The sequence below is a fragment of the Scomber japonicus genome, chromosome 18 (genome assembly GCF_027409825.1).
Source record: "Scomber japonicus isolate fScoJap1 chromosome 18, fScoJap1.pri, whole genome shotgun sequence".
NCBI classification, from domain to species: domain Eukaryota; kingdom Metazoa; phylum Chordata; class Actinopteri; order Scombriformes; family Scombridae; genus Scomber; species Scomber japonicus.
In genome coordinates this window covers 13133798-13158410 of record NC_070595.1, presented here as the reverse complement: position 1 = coordinate 13158410, position 24613 = coordinate 13133798, and the positions used below count along the sequence as shown (strand labels likewise).

General features: G+C 39.7%; 2 protein-coding genes across 2 annotated transcripts; both read right to left on the bottom strand.

The window, feature by feature from the left end:
* Positions 1-1695: 1695 nt before the first annotated feature.
* On the bottom strand, positions 1696-7634 carry gdpd3a (glycerophosphodiester phosphodiesterase domain containing 3a). Its single transcript, XM_053338600.1, has 10 exons — positions 7496-7634; positions 5968-6010; positions 5697-5832; positions 5076-5121; positions 4632-4750; positions 3762-3851; positions 3484-3617; positions 3226-3285; positions 2739-2790; positions 1696-1824 (listed from the first exon to the last, which is right to left on the bottom strand). Exons 1-10 carry the CDS (start codon positions 7632-7634, stop codon positions 1696-1698), a joined length of 948 nt encoding a protein of 315 aa, XP_053194575.1.
* Positions 7635-9283: 1649 nt separating this feature from the next.
* Positions 9284-24492, bottom strand: mapk3 (mitogen-activated protein kinase 3). Its single transcript, XM_053338596.1, has 9 exons — positions 24115-24492; positions 22573-22755; positions 20388-20577; positions 18041-18157; positions 17828-17942; positions 17607-17738; positions 16184-16293; positions 15220-15348; positions 9284-12994 (listed from the first exon to the last, which is right to left on the bottom strand). Exons 1-8 carry the CDS (start codon positions 24315-24317, stop codon positions 15229-15231), a joined length of 1170 nt encoding a protein of 389 aa, XP_053194571.1. The 5' UTR covers positions 24318-24492; the 3' UTR covers positions 9284-12994; positions 15220-15228.
* Positions 24493-24613: the final 121 nt, after the last annotated feature.

The following is a 24613-nucleotide window of genomic DNA, read 5'->3' as shown; positions in this document are numbered from 1 at the left end:
TTGTGGGTGGAGGTCAGACAAATGAACCTCAAACAAGTAATTTAATCAACAGTGATTAATATTTGTTAAATAAAAAGTTGACCAATAGTTCAGACCACCAAGTCTTTCACTAATCTTGTCACAGCTGAGGAAATGTGTCTCACATACCACTTTCTTTGCAATCAAAATTTTATTTATTTTGAAATCAATTATGAGAATCAGCAAAAGTTCATATTGTGAAAAAAAGGGGGAAAAGAACAAAACAATAATAATGAAAGCAAAACAAAACCCTACCCGCTGTGGTCCCCCTCCCTCCCTCCCTCCAGTCCTCCCCATGCTTCTACCCTAGGATCCATTGGACTGGATTGGACCCAGTCGCCTCAATGACACAAAGTACAAGTTGAATCAGTGGTCACTTTCATTATACATAGCTTTCTGGGAGTTAAATATGCTTCATGAATACAATTCTAATGAATTTGCAGGTGATCAGGGTTCCTGGAGGCTAATAAAATGTTAGACCAGACTTTATGTCAATCAAATATCAGTCCAGATCTGGAAAATCTCCAAAAAGTGCCTAATGCTGGGGCCAGTAAGCATGCTTTGAAATGAACAAATACATATTAGAACCCCCTTGTGCCTCTAATGCAATGTATGGTTTTATGAAGTGGATGTAATGGAAGAAGACTTTGCCATGGAACTTCACTGGCTTTGAGAGCTGAATGTAATTGCAAATAAAATCAATAAGAGCAGCACTGTAGATTAAATTTCCAAAGATCTTGGAAAGAACCTAGACCTTCATATCCATAAATGTCTAAGAGTACATGGATGCCTCTCTCCCAAAACTGCAAAAACTGTATCTGCTGGTTCCTAATCAGTAGTCTAGGATTATTAAATAATGGGAAATTTGATTTCCAAGATGCAACCTCTCCACTGATCTCCATACATTTGAGAGATAATATGACCATAGTTTCGATAGTATGGAGTGAAGGAAAGATTCAAAGATCCTAGAGGGAGTAAGTACACCAGACTCTTCTTCAAGGCACGTTACAACACCCTTGCATTGGTGTGAAGCCAGGTCAGCAGGGTTTAAGTGTAAAAGCCCTGTAGTAGTGTTTGAAATTAGGAAGAGAGACCCTCAACCTGCCTCTCCCACTGCATAGTTGAAAGTTTAATGCATGGTTGCTTGCCTCGCCATAAGAACTACGACTACTAAAGCACTTTGTAAACTTTGTTTTTAAACGTGCTATAGAAATAAAGTTATTATTATTATTATTGTATTATTAATGTCAGTATAGAAGGAAACATTTCTTCATCCAAATAAGTAAAATTATTGACTGGAACAGACTTGGACAGGTAGAGAGACAGAGGCATTAGCTGCCGATTGATTCAGTGGTAATAAAGCTATTCTGTTATATATTTTAAGTGCAGAAAACTTATATATTAGTCAAAAATGGTAAGTATGCGTGGGATACATTGATTAGTGTCATCGATGAATAATAACATATCATCTGCATATGACGAAATGTGGTGGTGGGTGCCATTATTAGAAATCAGTGATAGATTCAGCTCCAGCAATCAGCAATCAGCTTAGCCAGCAGCCTTTTCTTGAACCTCTTGAAATGGAAAATGGAGGGGAGCAGTTCTTGCCTATAAGCACCTTTGCTGTTTGATCTCACACACCATTTATATTTACTTTTCTCTTAAGTTCTCTGGAAGTTACTCCTGATTTCTGTTTCTGCGAAAATAATCTGAAAGAAGAATTGGGTAGTCAGTCATCACCCCTGTGGCCCCGAGGTCAAGTGCTTCCTTTATGTCTTCGTCTCTGTTGCACACAAACAAATGCACCTGCAATCACAGACATGACAGTTAAAGTTCGAATTATACATTTCACAGTTTCTTGGTCATCCTTCCTGTAGTTTTGAGCACTGTATTATTGAAACATACAGAAAACTGCACTTATACCAACGTATGCAATGGATTTATGCACATTGCCCATTAATATGATGGATTCTTTCTTATTAAGGATTTTTTTGTTTTCTATGTTAAAGCATTGTATCATGGAGTATGGAGCTCTTCTGGATGAAATCTTACCCCTCTGTGTTTAAATGGATGATACTGAGAGGACCTTTTCTTGGAAGCACTACCTCATACTCTGTTATACAAGTGTTCAGATGTGGTAAGGCCCTCAGCAGCTGATAAGGCCACAGCATATGACTTCAATTGTTTTCATGCTCAAACTATTCAGTGACCACTCATGGCCTGACGATGGGGGTGATCTCATCCTGACAGAGATTAGTCACATCAGGACAAAGATGATGCTGTGTGAGCTTTACTGTTTGTCTTGGCTGAAGTATTTCGTTTTAGGGTTAAATCCTACAGTTGATGAACACAAGAAATACAGGTTTTCGGGCTTGAAAGTGTTGTTGTATGTGGAGATTAGAACAATGTAAGGTTTTTGCATCCATTGATACTGATCAATGACATCATCTTTAGGGCATCTCAGGGTTTGGGAAGATAAATACAAATTTCAGTTCCCCCGTGGAGGAGCAATGTATTTCAACACTTGGCTGATGGGTAATGTATTTCTGGTTTAACACTGAGCTGCACAAATCTATTTATTTCTAATGATATGGTGTGTTCCCTTTTTTACTTAACCTTCATATTTCACAACCCCTGTTTTCTATGCATGCCTGTCACTTTATAAACTTTGCCTTTAAGTATGTAGTATATACTGTACATTTATGATAATGGTGTCATACCTGAATTCCACGGTCTGCTAGGTGCTTAAAGAGACTCTTCCTCATAGTTAATCTGGAATGACAGCATAAAAAATGGATTAAAGATGTTGTGTTTTATATAAACTGAAGTTTAAAAAAAAAAGTACTATAGCATGTTTTTGCATGAAGTTGAGTTTCCTTTTAGATAAATGGCTTCGCTACTCCCAAAAATGTTGGAACTCATCGATTAACTGCTGTATGTTTAATTTGAGTAAGATATTTTTAAGATACTTTTTTTATATGTATGTATTGACTGTGCAAAAGTTTTAGACACTGTAGATGTTTTAGATTCTTATCCATAATGCAGTACCATCAGGTATCATTACTTTACTATTAGTACCCAAACCTTTTGCACAGTACTGTACATCATTATCCCATGTATTCCATGAGTACCACTGTATGCTTTAAGGGTTTTTTCCTCTGAAATGACTTCTGAAATGCTATTCTTGGAAACATCAGCATCACTCACTTTTCTACCAAATAGATGAAGAGTCTGTTCCTCAAGATTCGTCTCTCAGCAATGTATGTCCTGCCACACACAGAGAAAGAGAGAGACAACAGACACATTCAGACTGTGACACATTTGTCTTACACGTAATATAAGATAAAGAAAAAATCTGAAGGGATAAAACCACACACAAAGTAGTCTGAGTAGAGATGAAAGTAAATGAAAGTGCTGCTTTGATTTTAACAGGGAGCATGAACACACACAAGTATGCAGCCACACCTGTTGAAGATGCTCATCAGGTAGAACTGCAATAAATCTTCTTTAAGTGGCACAAAGGGTAGCAGGCCACTGTAGAAGAGCAGTAGAAGCAGCACGCCTCGGTTTAGACTGAAACCATGCGGCATGGAGCTGTTCTATGAGGAGAAGGAGAGACAGAGAGACTTATGAATACCAACACTGCTACAGAAATAGTTTTTCTGAAAGTGGGGAGTGATGTTTGTCATTTGATAGAATGATTCTACATGGGTAACTTTGTCTCCCCCTGGTGGTTCATGTACCGTTTTGCGGCATTCGTTCATGATGCTGGAGCTCTCAGAGGCCCAGACGGTGATGTCCTCCCTGTTGTAGCGTTTAGTCAGATCAGACACCTGCAGACGGATGAGGGAGGGTCACAGATGAGATATGAAAGGTGAGACAGAATGATAAAGGAAGTGTACAACAAGAAAGACACACAGCTGTACAGAAAATATTGATTAAAACACAAACATCTAAGGCATTTCTGTCAAATTGTGATTGTGATCATTATAACTGCAGTGGATAAAATAGAGAGAGTGAGATGAGAACACTAAGAGGAAGGTTAAATTCTCATATCAGACTTAATTAGTATATCAACTTCAAGCCTTGTGTGTTTTAAAAAAACAAAGCAACATGAAGTCCAGATTGCAAGTGTATGGTTCATGAAAAAAGACTAACAGAGGATACAACAGCCTCAGTGTCCACACCACCATGAAACACTTTAATAAAAGACGATTCATCGTCAGCCTCAAAAAGTTCCAGTTAGAGACACCCGAAGCCCTAAACCTTGTGAAACTTTTATACAGTTTGAAGAGGTGCCTTCCTGAGATCTGTTGCCCTTTTTGGGAAAACAAATCTGAGGCCTTGTTACCCATTTTATGGAATAATAGTGATTATTGCTAGCTCTATTGCTTATTTAGTTTTTTAAAAAGGGTCTAATTTAGCCATACTTTATTATCTTGATTTTCTTAAAAGTTATCTTAAACCTTTTGAGAAACACTTTTCATGTCAAATATTGGATCACAGTTTAAATGTTAGTTGTCAACATTTTTCTTTCTTTTTCTTTCATTTTCTAGAGAAACTGCTGAGATCGTGCTGTGGTAAGGGATGTTGTGTTTTTGGGTGAACAGGACCTTGTGTATCAGCTGACTGTTGTTCTCTTTGATCTCAATGGTAGCAGCAACCCTGGGGAACTTCCTGAACACGTCCTCCAGCAAAGTGAACTTCCTGTCTGTACCACTGCTGTAATGACCTGAAGGATGTGAGGAGTTAAAAAGATGGTGACAGATTGCATTCAAGCACACCCCCATGGACGCAACACACGTAACAGGTCATAGTCATTTATGGGGACTTAACATATACTTCTATTTATTTCCTGGAGACTTACCGTAATCTTCACCTTGACCCTAAAATCAGCTGTCCCCTATTGGACAAACCATCAGTATTGACATTTGTCCCCACAAGTAGCCTATGACAGACCATACACACATGCACACACATACTTTCACTGACTCACTTCTTCATTACATGGCTTTTTGTTAATGATTGAGAATTAGAGAGTAGAGGGAGAAACTGACCTGTATAAAATAACACTGGCAGTCTTTTCTTATACAAAGGCAAATCCTAAAAGAGATGACAAGAGAAGAAGAGAAGCGTAATTATGAAAATAAAAAACAAACAAACTTTGTGATAATGATTATAACAGCTACCATTAAAATAATTAACATATTTTAGGATAATCATCTATTCAAACTGAATTGCCACATGCACCACATGAAAAAAAGTGTGCATAGCCATCTGTGTCTAATATTAATAATACTGTTGACTTGGTTCAATGAGAGCCTTTGTATGTTGTTAAAACTGTGTAACAAGCCACTCACGTCAGCATTAATGAGTTTAGTTGGCAAACCACACTAAAAACACCCAGTAAAATAAAATAGAAGTTGCATCTGGTGTAGTAACCAGCTGACCTCACACTTAACTTGGAGCATCACGGTTAAGTTTAAAGTGAATATTTGGGTTTGCATGCAGCTATTTTGCATATTGCAATTAAACTAAAGCAGGCTCATCTGAAATGTAGGGAAATATGGATTTGAATATTATAAATGTTTGATAATCCACTTGGACCCTATATTGTCCTGACCAGTGCTGTGTGACCTTTGCCCTAACCAACAATCGTGCAGGATCTGTCCTCCCACCTGAAAATTGAGTGAGGAGATGGGGACGTCGTGGCCAGTCAGCCTCAACAGATTCTTATCATGTGACACTACCACATGCCCGTCACGTGTCATGAAACAGTCCATCTCCAGCATGTCTGTGCCCTCCTCCACCGCACTGGAGACAGAGGAAAAGATGCAGAGAACAAATGAGAATCCATGCATTATTTTTGTAATAATACCTAAATGCATTTGGAATCTTTTACAGCTTTTGTCAGAGCTGTAGGTCACCACTTGAGTTTGGTATACTCACTTTGTGAACGCCTCCATAGTGCTTTCTAATCTCTCTCCACATCCTGGCAACAAACAGAGGAGTGAGGGTTCATGATAGCAGCAGAAAAAACCCATTCAATCCCAAAATATAGATAATATTCATACTGAGCCTCATTTTGTCAAACTTGTGTTGCTGTTAGCCCCTTTCTGAGAATATTCATGTTATTAGCGGTATTATTTGCTCAGTATTCAGATATCTTGTAAAGATCTTGATACAGCCCTCCTCTTAACTGCAATGCAAGAACTGATTATAAATCAGACACTTGTAATCTATCCTCAAATCCTTTTTAAGGCCCTTAGAAGCTCTGACTCTTATAATAATAGTAGCATACATTTGGAATGGTAAACACCCTCAGCTATGGAAAAATATTGTTTAATATCCCAATTCCCTCATAAATCCCCAGTCAATACTGTTAATACATCCTTCTGTCATCCTTCTGTGAACCCCATATCAAAAGGTACTGTGAAATACCTCTACAACCGTATTTCAAAATTACACTGCCCTTCAATGGCAGCTATAAAGACTGTTTGGGGACAAGACCTAGATTCTGTTTACAGATGGCACATGGGACTCAATCCTTAATCAATATATTCTTCCTCCATGTGCGCCTGACATGCACTCTTACAACTAAAGGTGGTTCATTGTATCTACATATCTAAAACCAAATGAGCTTGAATGTACCCTGATGTTGACCTTACATGTGAGTAATGTGCAACTGCCTTCCCATGAACTGGGCGTGTCCCTCTTTGGTTAAGTTTTGGACATCAGTCTTCTGCAAGTTCAAACCATTTCAGAAACCCCTCACTTCCAAACTGAGTCAAATCATTTCACTGCCATTTTTTACTATTAAATGATTCAGATTTAGATTTGCCAAAAGCAAAACTGAACATGTTAGTTTTTACGTCATAACTGGTTTGACAAGCTATCTTAGTTAAGTGGAAGGATTCTGCTCCTCCTTTCCACTCACACTGGATTAAAGACAGTGTGTCCGGTTTGAATCTAGAGAAAATCCGTTATAGTATAGAACAGAGAGTCAATTTTACAAAGTGTGACACTCCTTGAGAAAACCCATTACGGTAGTCTCCAAGTACATAACCCCCTTCTTTCCTTCCTATTTCATTGATCTTTTTCTTGACATATTCTTTATATACATTTTTTTTCAATAAAAAGATTAGATTAGGATTCTGATTTCCCCTGGTAGTGTTTGTTGATTTTTTTTGTCATTGTCATTCCTTTCTTTCTTAATTTTTTTTTAGCAGAGATAACTATTTTTTAACTTTCACATCAAAATCAAGTGTTATTTGTAATCATCAGAAATACTACAAGAAAGGTTTTTCATGCAGAGTAATCCACAGGGCAACAATGTGCTTCTGATGAAAATGAAAATATGGATAAGTAAAACAGAAATGCTTAAATAGTCTCTCTCTTCTGTTACTTCTTAGTCAATAATCCTTCTTGACAGCCCTGCTGAGTCAGGGATCTCTTCTTTTGACAGATGCCCACTTACCTCCTCTGTGTGAGATGTGTCTCGCAAAGAAAGCTGTGCGTTTCTTCCTGTGGAGAATGTGGGGGTTCTTCAGCAGGTACATCGAGGTGAGCGTGTATCCTCCCAGTGCCGGTAGGATGTAGTAGAAAAAACTGCTCATTGTCTTCACAGAGTCTCTGCAAAACCTCACTGAGTATGTTCGGACAGTGACCAGCCAACAGAACGGGACGAAAAGTGTTTCCTTGAACGAACGTCCTTTGTGTGCAGATCCAAAAGCGTGACTGAAGTCAACCTGTTAATAACCTTGTTGTTCTGTCTTGTAAGATAAAAACTTGACAGACTGGTAAGACAGACGACACTAAGGTGTCACAATACAGAAATTCCCGACGTTTCCTCACCTGCAAATCTCCTTTTTAGTCTTAGCAGACACTTGTACCTTTCAGAGCTATAAAATCTGTTAATGAAGCACCAGCTCATAACCCAGAGCTCACCTCACCTCAAGCTATCTCTCCCTCTCTCTCTCTCTCTCACTGGCCTCTCCCCTGCCTGTGGCAATAGGCATATTTCACCTCTTTACACTGCTTTGTACAGCTGGGACACCAGTGTGCATGTCATGTCAAGGGCACTGCATGAAAAGTAGGGGATTCTGGCATGACTTCACCTACTTCCAAGCTATATGGAAAAGAAAAAACAATTTTATTCCAATTGGATAATGCTTTTGTCAATTGGAAACGTCATATTGCGTCATATTGCATTTTGAACATACTAGGTTTTATCAGTTGACAGCTAGTCATCTTATGATCAGTCAGTAAGTCACAATGTGATGTGGTAAGTTTCAATCAACTAGTGTGCAGGAAAATGGATCACTTAGCAGAAAATGAACAGCGCTGGCTATGATAAAAAACCCAGTGGGGAAGCGAAAAGAAAGAAAAACAAGGAAGAGAAAGAAGCTAATTCAATTTTTATAAAAGTGTCACTTGAATAAAATCATATTTGCAGAGGTCAAAACTTCAGCTACACTTATAGTATAGAGGACACAGCATGCTTGCCCATTTCTAGGATTTATTTTATTGTGAAATGTTCAGATTTCAGATGAGTTGAAGAACGGACAGTTTGCAGGAGTGGGTTGGGCTGATAATTGGGAAAGACAAAGGCAGCACAGCAGGTTCCTTAGCCTGTGTGTATTTGTCAAAGGATGTGGTGTAAGATGTGAGTATACGTGAACCCAAAGGTCAGAAATATGAAAACATTTTGGCATGCACACTGGCTATACATGCAGTACAAAGTCAGCAGAGTGAAGTACTGTATTGTTTGCATTCAATAGCAAAGCTGGATTGTGACAAACAATGGAGCGACAGGCCGAGTCTGCTCTGAAACGTTACAACACGTAATGTTTTCACTCCAGTGCAATGCAAAACTTTCCAGCGGTTTCTCACATTTGCAGCTTTTTGACACACAAAAGGATGTGTGTATCGCAGTCGACTTCAAACACGGATCACGTTTGCATACTTTTCTGTTTTCCTGCTCCAGCCGACATCAAGCACACATGCCTGCTGTCACCTTGTTAATGGTCATGGTCAAACACTTTTGAAGGGAATTGTCAAGGCTGGAGGGGGAAGCCGTGCTGAGACATGTTAGCAAGAAAGATGGGAAAAGCTGTTGTGAAATGTCACGTAGTTGTTCACACAACTCTCAGCCTTATGTTGCTAATTTTACTTCAAATTCAGTGACATCATCTTAGAAAACAAAAGCAAAAGCTCATAAGGGAAGCGGGGGCAGGGGGGAGAGAAATCACCCACAAACAATCAGAACAGTATCAGGAAATTTTATTTAATTATATGTATATAATTCTGTTTCTTTGTTAATCGTTTAATTCATAATACCCATAGAATATACAGACTATAACCCTCAATAACTCATATCTCTTTGACAATCTACTTATATCTTCTTTTAAAATAATTCCTTATAAGATCTTGAAGGGGAAATCAAAGAAGAAGAAAAAAAACATTTGAGGTTGAAAACACGGCCAATAATAATTATCACGCCCATAAGAGAAATATGGAAGAAAAAAATAGAAATAAAAACATCCTAATAATAAAAAAAGATACAACTTTAACTCCCTTTTATGTAAAAAAAAGAAAAAAAAAAGAAAAGAAAATACATCAACTCACCAATATAACAACAATAGCAATAATAAGAACAGCCATTTAAAAACAACAATATCTGGAAACAGGCCTCATGACAGACAGGCCGTTAGACTCGTGGTTACCGTGTGAATGTATATGGTGCGTTAAGTGCAACTTTCCACAAACACACAGATAGACTCACACTCATGCTTGTTTTGCTATACATGTGAGGACCATGACCCCATAGTGTGTTGTGAGGACACCTCCTAGCAAAACCAATCAAAGTCAGTGTGTGTGTGTGTATGTGTGTGTGCGAGAGTGTGTCAGGTGGATTGTGGTCTTCTTGGTTCGTTCCCATGGTTACCCAAGTGAGATGTTTGGTCTGGTGGCAGGTAGTGGGCGAAAAAAAAAGAAGAAAAAGCAAGCAGTGCCCGGCTGACTTGAGGGCAAATATACATACGTAATGCGTACAAAATATCTTTGTGACTGTTTTTGAGTTGGTCAAAAAGAAACAATAAAAGCACAGGTAACGGCAGGGAGAGTGCCCAAGCTGTGAGGATACAGTACACACTTTCAAAATACACAAACACACACATATGCATACACACACAAACAGGAGAAAGAGTCTTGGCTTTATGTTACTGATACACAAACACTTGTACACAGACATAAATTACTGCAGACAAAAAAAAAAAAAAAAAGAACACGCAGGAGGTGAAACTTAAAGCTTAGCGAACAGAGACAGGAAGGGAAAGACCGACCTGGGTGACAAACAACAACAACAACAACCTCGATGGGGAGCGAGCGTGGCTGGAAAGACAAAGTGCAGGTGTGCTGATTGAGACGTGTGATTGGAGCGAGTTTCCTGCTTGTACGGCCGCCTGTGACATGGATTTTCTGAGGAGGGAGGAGGACGAGGAAAACGGCAGCAAAAAAGTCAGTGATACGGGTTCGAAGGTCTTCACCGAAAAACAGAAAGCAGGAGGAGGAAGAGTGAGGAGGAGGGGGAGGAGACAGCCCTTAGAGTAAAGCGTGGTGAGTGTTGGGAGGGTGAACAAAAACAGTGAATTTCACCACATGCACCAAAAAGCCCCACACGCAGAGTGCTGGCTATATGGCTTCTGAGAGAAACAGCCTGTGAAGTTTAAAAAAAAAAAAAATTGCTGCGAAAGGGTGAAGCCAGTGAGCGCTCCAGATCTGGGTCTACTCAGCATCACAGGCCTGCCCTGAGAGAGGATCCAGTGCATGTGTTGGTCCATTCTTTATACTGGTCCCAGTGCAACAGGCGAATATTAGTGCAGACTGAGCTGGACCCACACAGGTGGCGCTCTACCAAGCAGCACTTAAGTACAGTCACATCCAGCGCGAAAAGAGGGGGGTGGGGCAGGGGCAGAGACGGATAGGAACAATACACATGCCACTGTTAGCACAGCTAGCCAGGCAGGCGTCCTCACAAGATCCTTGACCTATAGTGAACACATCACCCCGGCACTTTATCACCCACACTGAAGAAAAAAAACAAAAAAACATCCAGCATGTTAACAAGTAGCCGGGAAAACACACAGGCAAGGGAGCACATAAAGAAAACAAGCAGAAAGAAGGGGAAGGAATATATACACAAGCACAAAGTGATGATGGTTGCTTGGCTGTGGTTTGACTATTTTGTTGTTGATGACTCTGTAACATGTACAGTTTTCTTAGTAGTCGTAAAAGAGATGCAGTTCTTGTAAAGGGTCACTGAGTTGCGATGAGAGAGAGAGATCATGATCTGAAAATACTTGGAAATTGCACTTGCTCTATGAATTCATTACATTTCTTTAGTTTTGGACCTTCACTGCCTGTTAAGTGCCAGCCTGCATTCACTTTAGACTTCAAAAACGGTAGAACATAGGAACGCAGTACAAAAACAGGGTGGTGGTGGTGGTATGACAAGACTGATGCTGTCAAACAGGCCCATTTTTCAGAATAGGTGCTCCCTAGAAATGCAAAATTAAGTGACATTTCAAACAGTCAGCTGTATTTGTTACAGGAATGTAATTTACTATGGGAATGTCACTCTGACACTCGATCAGCTATTTGACGTTACCATTTAGTGGAAAGGGGCAAAAATGTACAGTCGTTATACTCGCGCTATTTGCTGTTTCTACTGATGCTGCAACTTCCAAATAAATAATAATTTCTCATGTTTCATTTTTCTTATCTTACTGCTAATCTGGGTGCGGTTAAGAAGGATTGAAGTAAGAAAAACACAACTTTTCCCATGATAAAAGCACCATAAATATTCTGGAAAATGAGGCTGCTGTTGGCACCACTGATGTAATATCTGAATCAACACAGTCTTGGGAGACGATAGTTGAAGGTGTTTGTTTGAATCTGATTTGTTCCAATTATGTAGCGCCTCCCGAATATAACCGGCCCTCCACAAATGGGGTTCGGTTTGTCTGCCAGTTGTAGCTAGGGCAAGAAAAATGTGTTTAAAAACTGTAGAATTCAAAATCAACATATATTTCATAGCTGCTTCCCAAACAATTTCCTTGCATCTCTCTGCCACTTTGGTTAATTTCAGGAATGCATGCATTCATATGAACATCATACACAGGTTTTTTTTTGTTTTTTTTTTAGAAAAAGAAAAAAAAAAAAGAGCGACAACAAAGAAATCTATAAACCTGCCAACATGCCAGTAAAAACATTGAATGTTTGTTTCAAAATCAAGTGTTCAAAAATGACTTGCAAATATAAACCCCAAAACATACAAATACGACTCTGAACTGATCCGAAAACACTCAAACAACGGTGTACAAACGAAAACCTGCGACAAGCACACGTAAAAAGAAAAAAAAAAAAAAAGCTTTTATATTTTTGTATGTACATACACACACCTGATTAGCATCCCCGTTCTTTTAGCCCTCGGTTTTTTTCTGGTTCTAATTTACATGGAGCAAGACAAGAGAGTTATGGTGTTGGTTAATACAGTAGTATGAGTTATATGAGGGAGCGCGACAGAGAGGAGAGACAAACAGGTGGAGGAGAGCTGAAAAAGAGTTAGATGAGAAGAGGACAGGGGAGGAGGGGAGGAGAGGGGCAGAGAGCTACTGCAGGAGGGACGTTAAACAGGAAAATAAATGTGTAATGAGAGGAGTGAAGAGTCCAACATGGACAAAACTGAAACAGTATGAGTACAACAGACACGACCACCCCACCCAACCACAGAAATTAAAGTTAAACTTAGCTCTCTTGCAGTAGAAATGGAAAGATAAGCAGTTAAATGTTCATATTTCTTGTGTTGTTTTTCTCTTTTTGTTGGTTTGTTGAAGATGCATTTTTCTTTTGTTTTAGCATGTCGTTTGGGTTCTTCTGCTTCCAAGCCTCAGGGTGGCTTTGTCACTCTTTAGGGCTAAAAAGAGGGGAAAAAAAGAAGAAAAAACGCACTTAGAAAAGCAAAAAGTAACAAGTTCTGACTTGAATTATTTCCTAAAGACAATCCTTTGAAATTAAGCATTTTTTTAGATTTTGCCTTTATTTGTGGTAAAATCTGACTTATTTTACTTTGTAGTAATTGTAGGATACAGGAGAACTACAACTTTCCCCTATGGTGTAAAGTATGATAAAATAGGGCTGTGTGATATGGTGCTATATCGTGTGAAAAGAGGAAAATGTCCATGGTTTCAAATGATGCTCTATTTTTTATTTTGTTATGTTACAAATCACACATATTTTTTGTCATTTGGAGTCTGTTTTTTTTTTTTTTTGCACATATTGTATTGATAAATAACTCTTCTTGGCTTGTTACTCACAAAGCTTTTATTGCACTTAGAGTACCATAATGTAGTTTAATAACTGTCCCACTCTCTACTGCTGTGCTTCATACACACAGTGGGCTCAGAACAAAAACCAAGAAAACAAGACCCTAAGCTGAAAAGACACTAACAAAGAATCATTTCTCTCTCAATTTCATGTTGAGTTTTTTAAATGACAAACTCAAAGCCTAATCTGTGAAAACGCATCGATTTGTTTGACTAATTTCTTCATTAGATATAAAACTTAGGTGCTGAATAATGTGCATGCTGATAGCAGAGAAGGTATTCAGACTGCTAACTGGTCTGCAGGTGAGGATTTGTTGCTGTGGTTTCTAATTCCATATCTGGGTTTTTATCTGATAACATTACTCAGAAATCATTTTTGGAAAAACAGTGTCCAAGAATGATTCTTACATGTTTGTGCGTACCTTCACTGTCCTCTTGTAGGTTCATACAGGACACCTTGACTGAAATGTTTAACATTCAATATTCCCAATGACAAATTATTCTAAACTGCCAAATCCCTTTCATCACTCACCACAGAAAAGGATGTCTGCATCCTGCTCCTGTCTCTGACTCACTCTCATGCATCTAGATGTCAGGAGAGGTGGTGGAGTGATCATTATTTAGTGAGCGGTATCTATTCTTTCATGTTTATAATCAAAACTAATTATACTGAAAAAGTAAAGTACAAGTACTGGAAATTTACCCAAAGCCCTCAGCAGCAGGCCAAAGATTGCTCCTCAAAAAGTAGAATGATTGTCAGTTTTATGAGTCAGTTTATAAATGAGGCAGCCAGGCTTTTATTAGTCAGCTCCTGTCCATAAGAGACTCAGGTGTAGTTTGCTGAAGTTAACTGATTACTACCAATGATGACTTACTTTACTCTTCTTTATGTCCAAACATCAAACCAAGAGATTGTCAGCCAAAAACAGACCAGTCCTCTCTACAGTAACAATCAAATAAAAACTAACCACTCTCCTCATCTTTTCACTATTTCAATGACGTTGCAGTTGCGCTTCTTAACAGTCAGTTAACTGAACAGTCTGTGTAGAGACTTTGTCACAGAAACATAAAGGCGACAAAATACTAATATTTAGTTTCAGTAAGTTAACAATATCCTGAATATGTATTATGTTACTTGTGACAGTGTTTGACCCACCTTAAGCTTCCCGATGTTTGTGCATCAACCGAGGGTCAGTAGCACCGTGTGTGTGTGTGTGTGAGAGTGTGTGTGTATGTGTGTGTGTGTGATATGCGATATGCGAGAAGCTGCTGGTATCAGTGAAAACATGGAGCAGAGTTTCATTGATTTGGGTTTTCTCTCAATAAACAAGCGGAATGGATTCAATAATGAAGCTCTGACACAGCGCGTGTGGATAGACTGATGTATTGACAAATACATGGTAAAAGTGGGGTGGGTCGCTGATTGGGGAGGACGGTTCCCCCTGATCCCCCCCCACTTCCAGCGCCTATGTGTTTGAATTCAAGCAGGAATGGTTTGTTCTCTGCTGACATCTAGTGGTCCCACATCACATCTATCTCTACTCAAAGCTCTTGCAGTTTGAATAAACCAAATGAAATAAAGAATGTGGCTTTCTGTCACAAACCGATACTTTGACGTTATTTGCTTTAGACTAACGTTGCATTTGCTTACTATTACTATTTCTTTTCCTTATCTGTAAATTCCTGTCATTGCACGCCATTCTTATAAACACATTATCAAACCACCATCAGGCTATCACATGAGATCTCAAGTTCAGACTAGAAATATGTTCCAGAACACTGATGTGCATGTATTCAGTTGAACTTGTTCATGTACCTGAGTGTCTCAGGAGCCTTGGTAAGTCTCCTGGAAACGAGCCGTTTCCTCGAAGATCAGTTCCTTCAGCTTCTCCTTGGGAAGGTCATCCAGTTCCATGGAGAAAGTGAAAGGCTCCTCTGCTACCGGCTGTGTACGTACACACACACACACACACACACACAGACGCACACACAGAGAGCAATTTCCTTAAAATATCACTGTAAAAAAATCTTGCAATACTACTTCCGTTGCACCAACCCTGCATACAATTATTAAACTCCTAAGAAATGGAAATGTCAAAATAAAAACAGCAGCAGTGGTAGTTTAGAAAAATAAAACATTAAGGCTGTTGCTTTGTGGCCCAAATATAGATATGAGAAAGAAAGAGAAAAAAACAGGACAAGTACAATTTAATATTAGCCTTGTGTTTCTATAACAGCTGTGAAGCTACAAAATTCAGTGTTTATGAGTACATGTTGAGAGTAAGTGCTTCCAAGTAGACTAGGTAAACCAGGAAACTTTCATTTTCCACTGTACAGTATCTCAGCTGGGATTCTGTCTATATTTACATAAACTAAGATGTGATTAGTGATTACATTCTTTAACCTCTCTCGAGCTTAACTGTGGAAAAAAACTCAACGCTAATTGCATTCCAAACACGGCTAAGAGGCTTCCCAGGACTAAGCAGAGAGGCTCACAATTAAATCTTACCTTGACACCGTGACAACATGCCTACTATATGTTTGAATAACTAAGCTCTTCTGCATCCAACATAAGAGTATTTTGGTCTGTTGTGTTTCTTCACTTTCTGCAAATTTTCACCATTTAGAAAAATTATTAAATTATTCTTTAAACCTGCTTCTCTCTGGTCTTTATAGTCATTTCTCTGTTGCTTTTCTTCACTAGAAGCAGTGTTGCTTTGGCAGGAGTGACTCAAACCATCTAAAGTTGAACTGTGTGTGTGTGTGTGATTGTACTGTACCTCATCTGTGGGATCGTAATACTGCTCCAGGTAAGGATGAGCCAGGGCCTCCTCAACGCTGATGCGCTTGATGGGGTTAAAGGTCAACATGCGGCCAAGCAGGTCCAGAGCTGCATTGGATGAATAATGAAAAGCTTCCGTTAGATCAGTAACCAGGTCGTACAGGAACACAACATCAAACTATTTATTAATCTGAACACTAAACCAAGCACATTAATATCTTTAGAAATCATTCTTCAAAAATATGTCTTAATTATTTGATTCCAGCTTCTCAAATATGAATATTTTCTATAATATTTTCTTTCTCTATGAAACAATATATCTATAAATTTGAATATCTTAAATTGTGTCTGTTGGTCGGGACAAAAAAAGGCATTTCAGGATGCCATCTTGGACTTTGGGAAACATTAATCAACATTTTTTCACCATTTTGTTACATTTTATAGACTTAACAACTAATCGACTAATTGAGAAAACAGACAGATTGATAATTGATACAGGGAATCATTTGTTAAAATTTGTTGCAACCCAAATTTTAAATAGATATTAATGTCAGGCTAATTTCGCAGTCTAATATATTACCACTTCAGAGGATGCGCTGAAGCTATGCATTTTGTTGAGTTGTGTACATTATCCCAAATGTCTAACAAGTTTCAAACCCACAGAAATCCAAAATTTTTTCATAAGATTAATGATCCATTTCATCTAGTCACCTGTCAAAGGTGTCATACGTAAGCACTGTGGCTGTCCACCAGAAGCTGTCATAAATTGACCTTTTGATCAATTTTAACGCAACTTTTTGACACTTTTAAATATATGTTTTAACTGGATGAAGGATTTTAGTCATCAGACATCTGGATCTTAAGTTATCAGAGAAATAAACTGAGCAAATGTTTACAGCAGCTCATCTCTCAGCCCCTCCTGATGTTCTCTGTCTGCCAAACAGTGTGAGAGAAACCATGATTTTAAACGTCAAACTGCTTAATTAATTAGTTTTATTGGTTTCCTCCTTAATGAAACACACTGAAGCAATCCTAACCAGGAAGTGATCCCACGCTACTTCACGACGTCATCAAACTACGTCTTTTGTGATTGTTCTGAATGAGAGACAACTAGCGGCAGAAAATTATATATTATATATATTATATATACAGCATTATCATACATTAAAAGCCCATTATACAAAGCCATCTTCAGGCTCATAACAGGATAGAGTTTGAATATTAAAAGGCAGTTACAAGCGACCATATATTGGTGCTACTTTTTCTGTCACTGATAAGAAAAACCTTTGTTGCTCGAACTGCCGCCGATTCTGGGTAATTTAGCCTACACCTACGAACCCAGATTAGTCTACAGGTTTTGTTACTTTCATTAAATATTTCATGCTTGATCCCTTGACGTTCCACATCTACAAATGAATAACCTTTTGAGTCTGCCTTGTAGAAGAGCTTCTCCCAGGGGATCTTGGGTTTCTCGGGCAGGGACTGCAGGTAGTTCCTCGCCTTCATGTTGATAATGCAGTTCAGATCCTCTTGAGATGGAGAGCCGAGGACGCCTGCACAGAGGGGAGAATGAGGGGCACTTTCAATATGGACTTCTCATAACTTAGCATTTTGTAGTAATGAGGGAAAAACGTTGTCTCACCCAGTATGTGGTTGAGCTGGTCCAAGTAGTGTTTCCCAGGGAAGATAGGCTTGTTGGACAACATCTCAGCCAGGATGCAGCCCACTGACCAGATGTCGATGGACTTAGAGTAGCCCTAAAGCATGAACACGTAACACATGCAAACAGTCAACAAACTGAGAAACTCTGTGTTCTGATACAAAACCCACACCAGCTCAACAAACTCACGCCTACCTTTGAGTTGAGCATGATTTCTGGAGCCCTGTACCAACGAGTAGCCACGTACTCAGTCAAGAAACCTGTGTGGTCGTGCTCAGGGTCAGCTATCCGTGCCAGGCCAAAGTCACAAATCTGAGGATGAAACAAAGGGTGAAGGGTCAGAAACATAAGTCATACATTGGATCGTGTGTACAATTCACACCTAAACACTTGAAGACTTGAAGATTTCCCTCATAGGTACCCTAAATAAAAATAAGTTATAGATACAAACTATAGACTGTTATGTAATAGCTCCTCTGAAGTCAAGGCCTGTCCGTTTGGCCTGATGAGCTCAGGCTATCAAAAAAAAAAAAAAAAAGAGTATAATCTTTAAAGAACAGGGCTCAGTTCAGCTTAGTACTGTACACAATGACAGAGATTGGGAGAAACTCATGGATTAATTTGATCATGTATTTCTAACTCTCCATTCTCATGTGTTTTTCCTTTTTCTTGCATTTATTTTCTTTGGTCAAAATGTATTTGAAAGACAATGTGTAAACCAATTGTATTGTGTTGCATTGCGCTAAAAATAATGCCCACATTGAGTAACATTATTTTAAAGTGTATGTGTGATTATAGCGATTTCTATCTTTATATGTTTTTGTCCCAGAGTGGACTGTATCAGAGAGCCGCTGCAACATGTGCTGCCTTTGTTCTTCACTCACTCCCACATGATCAACTAATCCAGGGACTGATGTTTAGCGGCTGAGAGTTCACAAGTGTACTCTGAAGCTGTACAAAGCAGCAAAGAGAGCCCCTTTTCACCACAAAATCCACTGGAAACAACAGCATACGTATGTTTGTGTGTGTTATTTTTGAATTTCTCTTTAATGGAACTAACTAACCAGAAGTGAAATTGGGGATGGATCGCCTCAGCTCTTACTTTGAAAATGTCTTGTCAGTTCTCGGATCCTTTTTCATGATTGTACATCACTGATCTGTGTAATTCCATTATCTGAACTAGTGTGCTGTGTACTTAAATTTAATGGTTTCCTGCAATTCCAAGAATGCCTTCCACCAATCCCCAAGTAACTTGACTGGGCTTAAATTAGTTCCACTTATCTTGATATTTCATAGCTCATGGGTCATAAATATTCTTCATCTTCCAGTTATTCAGGTTGGGATTATGAATATCCATGACTGTGGAGGTGAAGAAAGAAGCCTATTTCTAGCGGAGGAGCACCTTAAGTCACGCCCCTCACATTCAAAACACTTAACACATCCTGTTGCTGTATTGTGTTCTTGAAAACGCCTTTAGAAAAAAGCCCTTGCTGTTCGATGCTTATGTAACAATGCCTAACACAGAAGAAATTGTATCGCTTTAGATCCATATTTAAAAGCTCCATCGTGAATTCTACAGGAATATTTTACTTATGGCTACTTCACATTTTCCAGTATTCTTTACTATGGGTTATCTACCGAGTTTGACTCCGTATTTATGATTTAAAAATATCATAGCTTAAAAATAAACAGTTCTAATAAGACAAGATATATAAACTTCTATCTGATATCTAGTTATGTAATAGTTCTTAAAAAGGAGATATAGTCCTTTTTGTGAATTATATGCTATTATAATGGCAGATGTATATGTTTAATATGGCCAAAGTTCCAAAATTTGTGTTGATTGATGTAAAAATCCATTTATGACATTACCTCTACCTCCTCATCGTGATGATGTCAGATTGTTTGAACATGCCCCCAAACAGCCACTGTTGCTAAGATGAAGTATTTGAAAAGTATATATTTGAAGTAAAGAACAGAGAAAAATGAAATCCAACTCCTACTCTTTATATAGCCTCCCAAGCCACTGGAAGTCAGCCAAGATGCAGTTGCTGGGAGCTAACCAATTGGAGTGGGCTCATCGGGAGGGGGCCCTTAAAGAGACAGGAGCTAACACAGCCTGTTTCAGACAGAGGCTAAACTTATAAAAAGGGCCCTCATAGGATAAATAAGGAGTTCTTTGAATTATCTTTGCATGATTTAAAGTTTCAGTTTAAAAACTTTTAGAGATGGAATGTGTGCTATGTCACCTTTAAATAGTAACAACTTGGCTCCATGTGCAGAGCCATAACAAGAAAGGAAGGACTCAGGTCAGTCCATCACCCGTATCCAACATTTCTGGATATTTGGTGTAAGTTGCTACTGGTGTCACTTTAAAATAAACTTATGGGTCTGTAGCCAACTAAAAATAAGTATTTGCCTTCAATGCACTGTGCAAGATTTTAAAACCAAAAGTTCTCATGTGGGGAAAACCCTGTGGACAAAATACATATCCTACGTGTCAACAGTGATGGTGGTGCGTGTGTCTGGAAGCACAGCTGACCTTGAGGTCGCAGGTGGTGTTGATGAGCAGGTTGGAGGGCTTGAGGTCACGGTGCAACACGTTGGCTGAGTGAATGTACTTGAGGCCTCTCAGGATCTGGTAGAGGAAGTAGCATACGTGGTCGTTGCTCAGCCTCTGGCTCTTCAGCAGCTTGTACAGGTCTGTCTCCATCAGAGTCTGCACGATGTAGCTGGGAGTGCGGATGGGTCAAGAAAAACAACAGCAAGGCCCAAAGTATCCACTGACACCAGGAGAAATTAACTAGCAACACATTTAGGAGTTAAACCTGCAGTGTGGAACTTTACATATAAATGAACGTCTGTTACATTCAAGCCCTTGCCAAAAGAGTTTACACATTGCTGCTAAAGCCTATTACTGCCAGGAATATCTCTCTTTATTTCACAGAATGCAGAGTTTTTAATCTGGTGTCGGGTTTAACATTCCTGCGCTGACTGGATGAATACATACTGCTCATACTCTGCACACTGGAGACTTCCACTGGCCAAGCTGGCTAACTCCTAGTTAGCTCTCTGCTAACTTGAGCGAGAATAAAATAATTTAATCGTGCGGCTATTCTAGACTCTCCAAAAGTTATTGGACTGGACGGATCAAATTCTGATAGTAAAACAAGTCATTTTGTGGGGGTTGTATGACAGAGTAGGCTACAGTGGAGCCTGTGACGCAAGCCTGTGTCCACTGTGTTTTTGTAATTACTCTCGCTACCAGAAGGGGGAGACAAAAGTCCGACACTGCAGCTTTAAAATACACCATATTAACTTTTGTTCACACGATTTGGGATATTAAGAGAGGCAGCGACACATCATTGAAATCACACTCCGTAGCTGACTGATTCGGCTTACAGCTGCTGAGCAAAATAATCATCTATCTTATTGTCTGGACTACACTGAGACTACAAGAATTAAAATGAGTTGAGTTGGTAAAATAGGTGCAAACAACTATGATGCAATAAATGTGTCCCTCAAATCATAAATCAACTAATGTGACCAACTGAAAAATGAAGTTTCTCACAGACACTTAACATTTGGGGTCTGCTGAGCTACGTATACAACGGAAACACTAACTAGCATCTGTGCCGTCCCTGGTTTTGGTCACACCTCCTCTAATCGAGAGACATCACAAGTCAGCAACCACACACAACAACAAAGCGGTGCAATGAAGCAGATCAAACAAAACCGACACAAAAAGCACAAGGACATCTTACATTTTGCTCTCCCCTTTTTTCAGTGGACAAAGCAGCTTTTCAACAGAAGAACTGTCAGTGAGACTGGTCACTACTGTCACTGCTGCTGTGTGGAAGGACTGACATGAATGATAACGGCAGACAAGCTGAATCAAATCTGAACCAAACCATCCAAATTTAGAGGGTGTTGGATAAATATAATTTGCAGGGTAAAGCTGAAATTACATAAACACGCTTCATTTACAACTTCATATCACTGAGTATTTGTTACATTTTAAACTCTGACATATTGTAACATATACAGAAATCCATGACATGATACTTGTGATGTACAAACCGTTATTCAAAATAATTACCAGCAACACAAGAAGCTCAAACCAATCCAACTTTATACTTCATTTATAGCCTACATTTAATTTGCAAGCATTTGTCCAACTATAAATATCAATTGTACCTGTGAACTTATGGCCTAATCTAACTTGAAGCTGTTTATTTGTTTGGTTCCATCTCACCGTGCACCACAATCATTTATGACAATAAAACAATAAAAGCGCTGTAACACAATAGAAGTGTTGTCATGGGAGCATTCTCAAAGCTAAAAAACAAAGCGCTAAAGTTAAGGACTATAGAAGTCACTGCACACTAATTTGTTACTGACCAAAATTAACATCAATTTAAAGTGACCCTTTAGTAAGTTAACCACTAAAAACGTGGCTTTGTGATATTTCAGTGCTTTTTTTTCATGACTTGACTGATTTGAAAGAAGATTTAGCAGCAGCGACTGTGGTGTGTTGCATCTGTTCAGAGGTAGTAACATGACCTGACAGAGGAGTGAAATGCTTTCAACTGTCAAAGACGAAGTGCAGAACACACTAAATTAAATTAAATTAAATTAAATTAAATTAAATTAAATCAAACCGGGCGGCACATGCATGAACATGGACAAATGCAGTGATACTCTTCCTTTAACGCACAAAAGGATACACATCCCTCATGTTGTCAATGTGTCGTGCCCTGAGAATGTCGTTGATGCCGATGATATTCTCATGGTGGAAACGCAGCAGGATCTTGATTTCCCTCAGCGTGCGCTGGCAATACGTCTGATGCTCAAACGGGCTGATTTTCTTGATGGCTACGCGCTGGCTTGTCATGTTGTCCATAGCAGAGCTGGATAGGGAGGATGTGGAAAGAAGCAGAAAACACATCTCATATTACACACTGCACAGCTCGCACATAATGACGGTATCAGAAACTGGGCTGATAATAGGATCTAAAAGGGCGTTGCAGCAGGTCTGCACATGTGACACATGTCTTTCTGCCGTGATATGATGTGAAGTACTTTAGGTGTAGGCCTCAGTGTAGGTGCAGTGTCAGTGTGGTGTAGGTGGAGAGTAGATGGAGACCAGGCAGTGCTGAGAAAAGATCTGGATGTTATGTTTCTGGAAATCTGGAGATTATTGTTAATTCCTCTGTAAATTTGGGGACCAAATTTTATAGAAACCTATCATTTACTCATCCAAAAAGACATTCACCCTCAATAGGAACAACAGTTACGCCACATCTTACCTATTGGTAAAAGCATTATATCTTATTACTAAACACATTTCACATGTATCTTCTCTATTGGCTGAAATAATGTGACGTGAACAAATAGCACTGATTAAAACTGCAACAAAACATCCGCACACCTAGATCACTGATGATGGTGGAATTCGTGCCATTAATACGTTTTCTTTCACTGTGGGTGTAGGCAATGTTTACAAACACCAAATGCTGCAACAGTGGAGTCACATGACCACGATGACACAAACACAACAGCACTATGCTGTCACACTCCTGTTTAGAGGATGACAGTGAGCTACACTGTGGTGTGGGCCCAGCGCTCCTGCTAACATCCACTTTGCACGGTCACATCTGATTTTGTTCACGGATCAGCCTCGATAGCGATGACTTGGCATCGATATCAAGTGCAACAGGGTTGCTCAACGTGCTCACACAAGGCTGTAGATCACATAACAGCGATAACACGAGGAAAGGCCTCGCTACAATTGCCAAATCCCACTTGCATCTTTTGCAGCAGCCTTTTTGCTGCAGGCTGAATATTTAGCAGTAAGACTTCAAGTAGAGATTATTGTGATTGTGAGGCTGATGCCGGACGTATAAACCTGCTGTAGTTGTCACTAACATCTGCGGTTAAATGCAGTTTGCAAAAGATTTCTCAACGGATGGCAAACTACGTCCTGCGCAATCACTCCCGATCTTGTTTCCTGTTAAAGCTCATAGCCACGCCTGTAGCTAAGATAAGTCTGCTAACCTGCTAACCACAGGATTGACTGCTTTAATGTCTCAATGTTGAATATTTATTGTAAAAACACACATCATGACTGAGCTGGCGTATACAGGCTTGTTGAATACAGCAGCTACAGTGTTTTGGCTCCGAGTGTTTATTAAAAAGGACAGCTTTTTGTAAGCTAGCATTCTGATTTAACATCAGGCTACAGCAGCCCAGCAGCGACGACCACTCACCAAACCATCCCGTACGCCCCCTCCCCGATGTACGATAGGTTCGTGTAACGCGGGCCCACGTCAAAGATCTGGCCCTTCACGGACTCGGACGGTGTCTTGGCCCCCGCAGCCCCGGGCGCTCCTTCGGTGCCCGTCGGCCCGGCAGCAGAAGCGCTGTTGGAGCCTGCGGCCCCGACCGCCGCGGTGCTGCTCGTATCCGCCATCCTTCCTCTCCGAAGCGTCCCGCTCTGTCTCACTGGTTCACCGGAGCTCCGCCGCTGCTCGCTGCGCCGTCTCTAGTCCGTCCGAGGCTTTCAACGAGCGGATTGTTTGATAGTCGGAGCAGAGCGACTCGATCACGGCCCTCTCTGCTGCCCGAGTGGTAATGGATTTCGTGCGCGCGCACGGATTTGGTCTCAGCACCGAGCGTAAATGCGCGTGCCACACTACGGTAATACAGGTGCGTTAGAAATGCTCACTAGGGTGACTTCTGTGGGCGGGGTCACAACAATTGGCTAAA

Bases quoted from the DNA above. Each gene is read 5' to 3' on its own strand.
- gdpd3a (XM_053338600.1), bottom strand. From the start codon at position 7,634: ATGAGCAGTTTTTTCTACTACATCCTACCGGCACTGGGAGGATACACG. The intron at 2,791-3,225 runs GTGAGTGATGCT...CTGTCATTCCAG, and splicing joins TTCATCTATTTGGTAGAAAA to ATTAACTATGAGGAAGAGTC. The intron at 1,825-2,738 runs GTATGACACCAT...CTGTGATTGCAG, and splicing joins TAGCAGACCGTGGAATTCAG to GTGCATTTGTTTGTGTGCAA.
- mapk3 (XM_053338596.1), bottom strand. From the start codon at position 24,317: ATGGCGGATACGAGCAGCACCGCGGCGGTCGGGGCCGCAGGCTCCAAC. The intron at 22,756-24,114 runs GTGAGTGGTCGT...CTCCCTATCCAG, and splicing joins GGGGCGTACGGGATGGTTTG to CTCTGCTATGGACAACATGA. The intron at 17,943-18,040 runs GTAGGCGTGAGT...TTCATGCTTTAG, and splicing joins AAATCATGCTCAACTCAAAG to GGCTACTCTAAGTCCATCGA.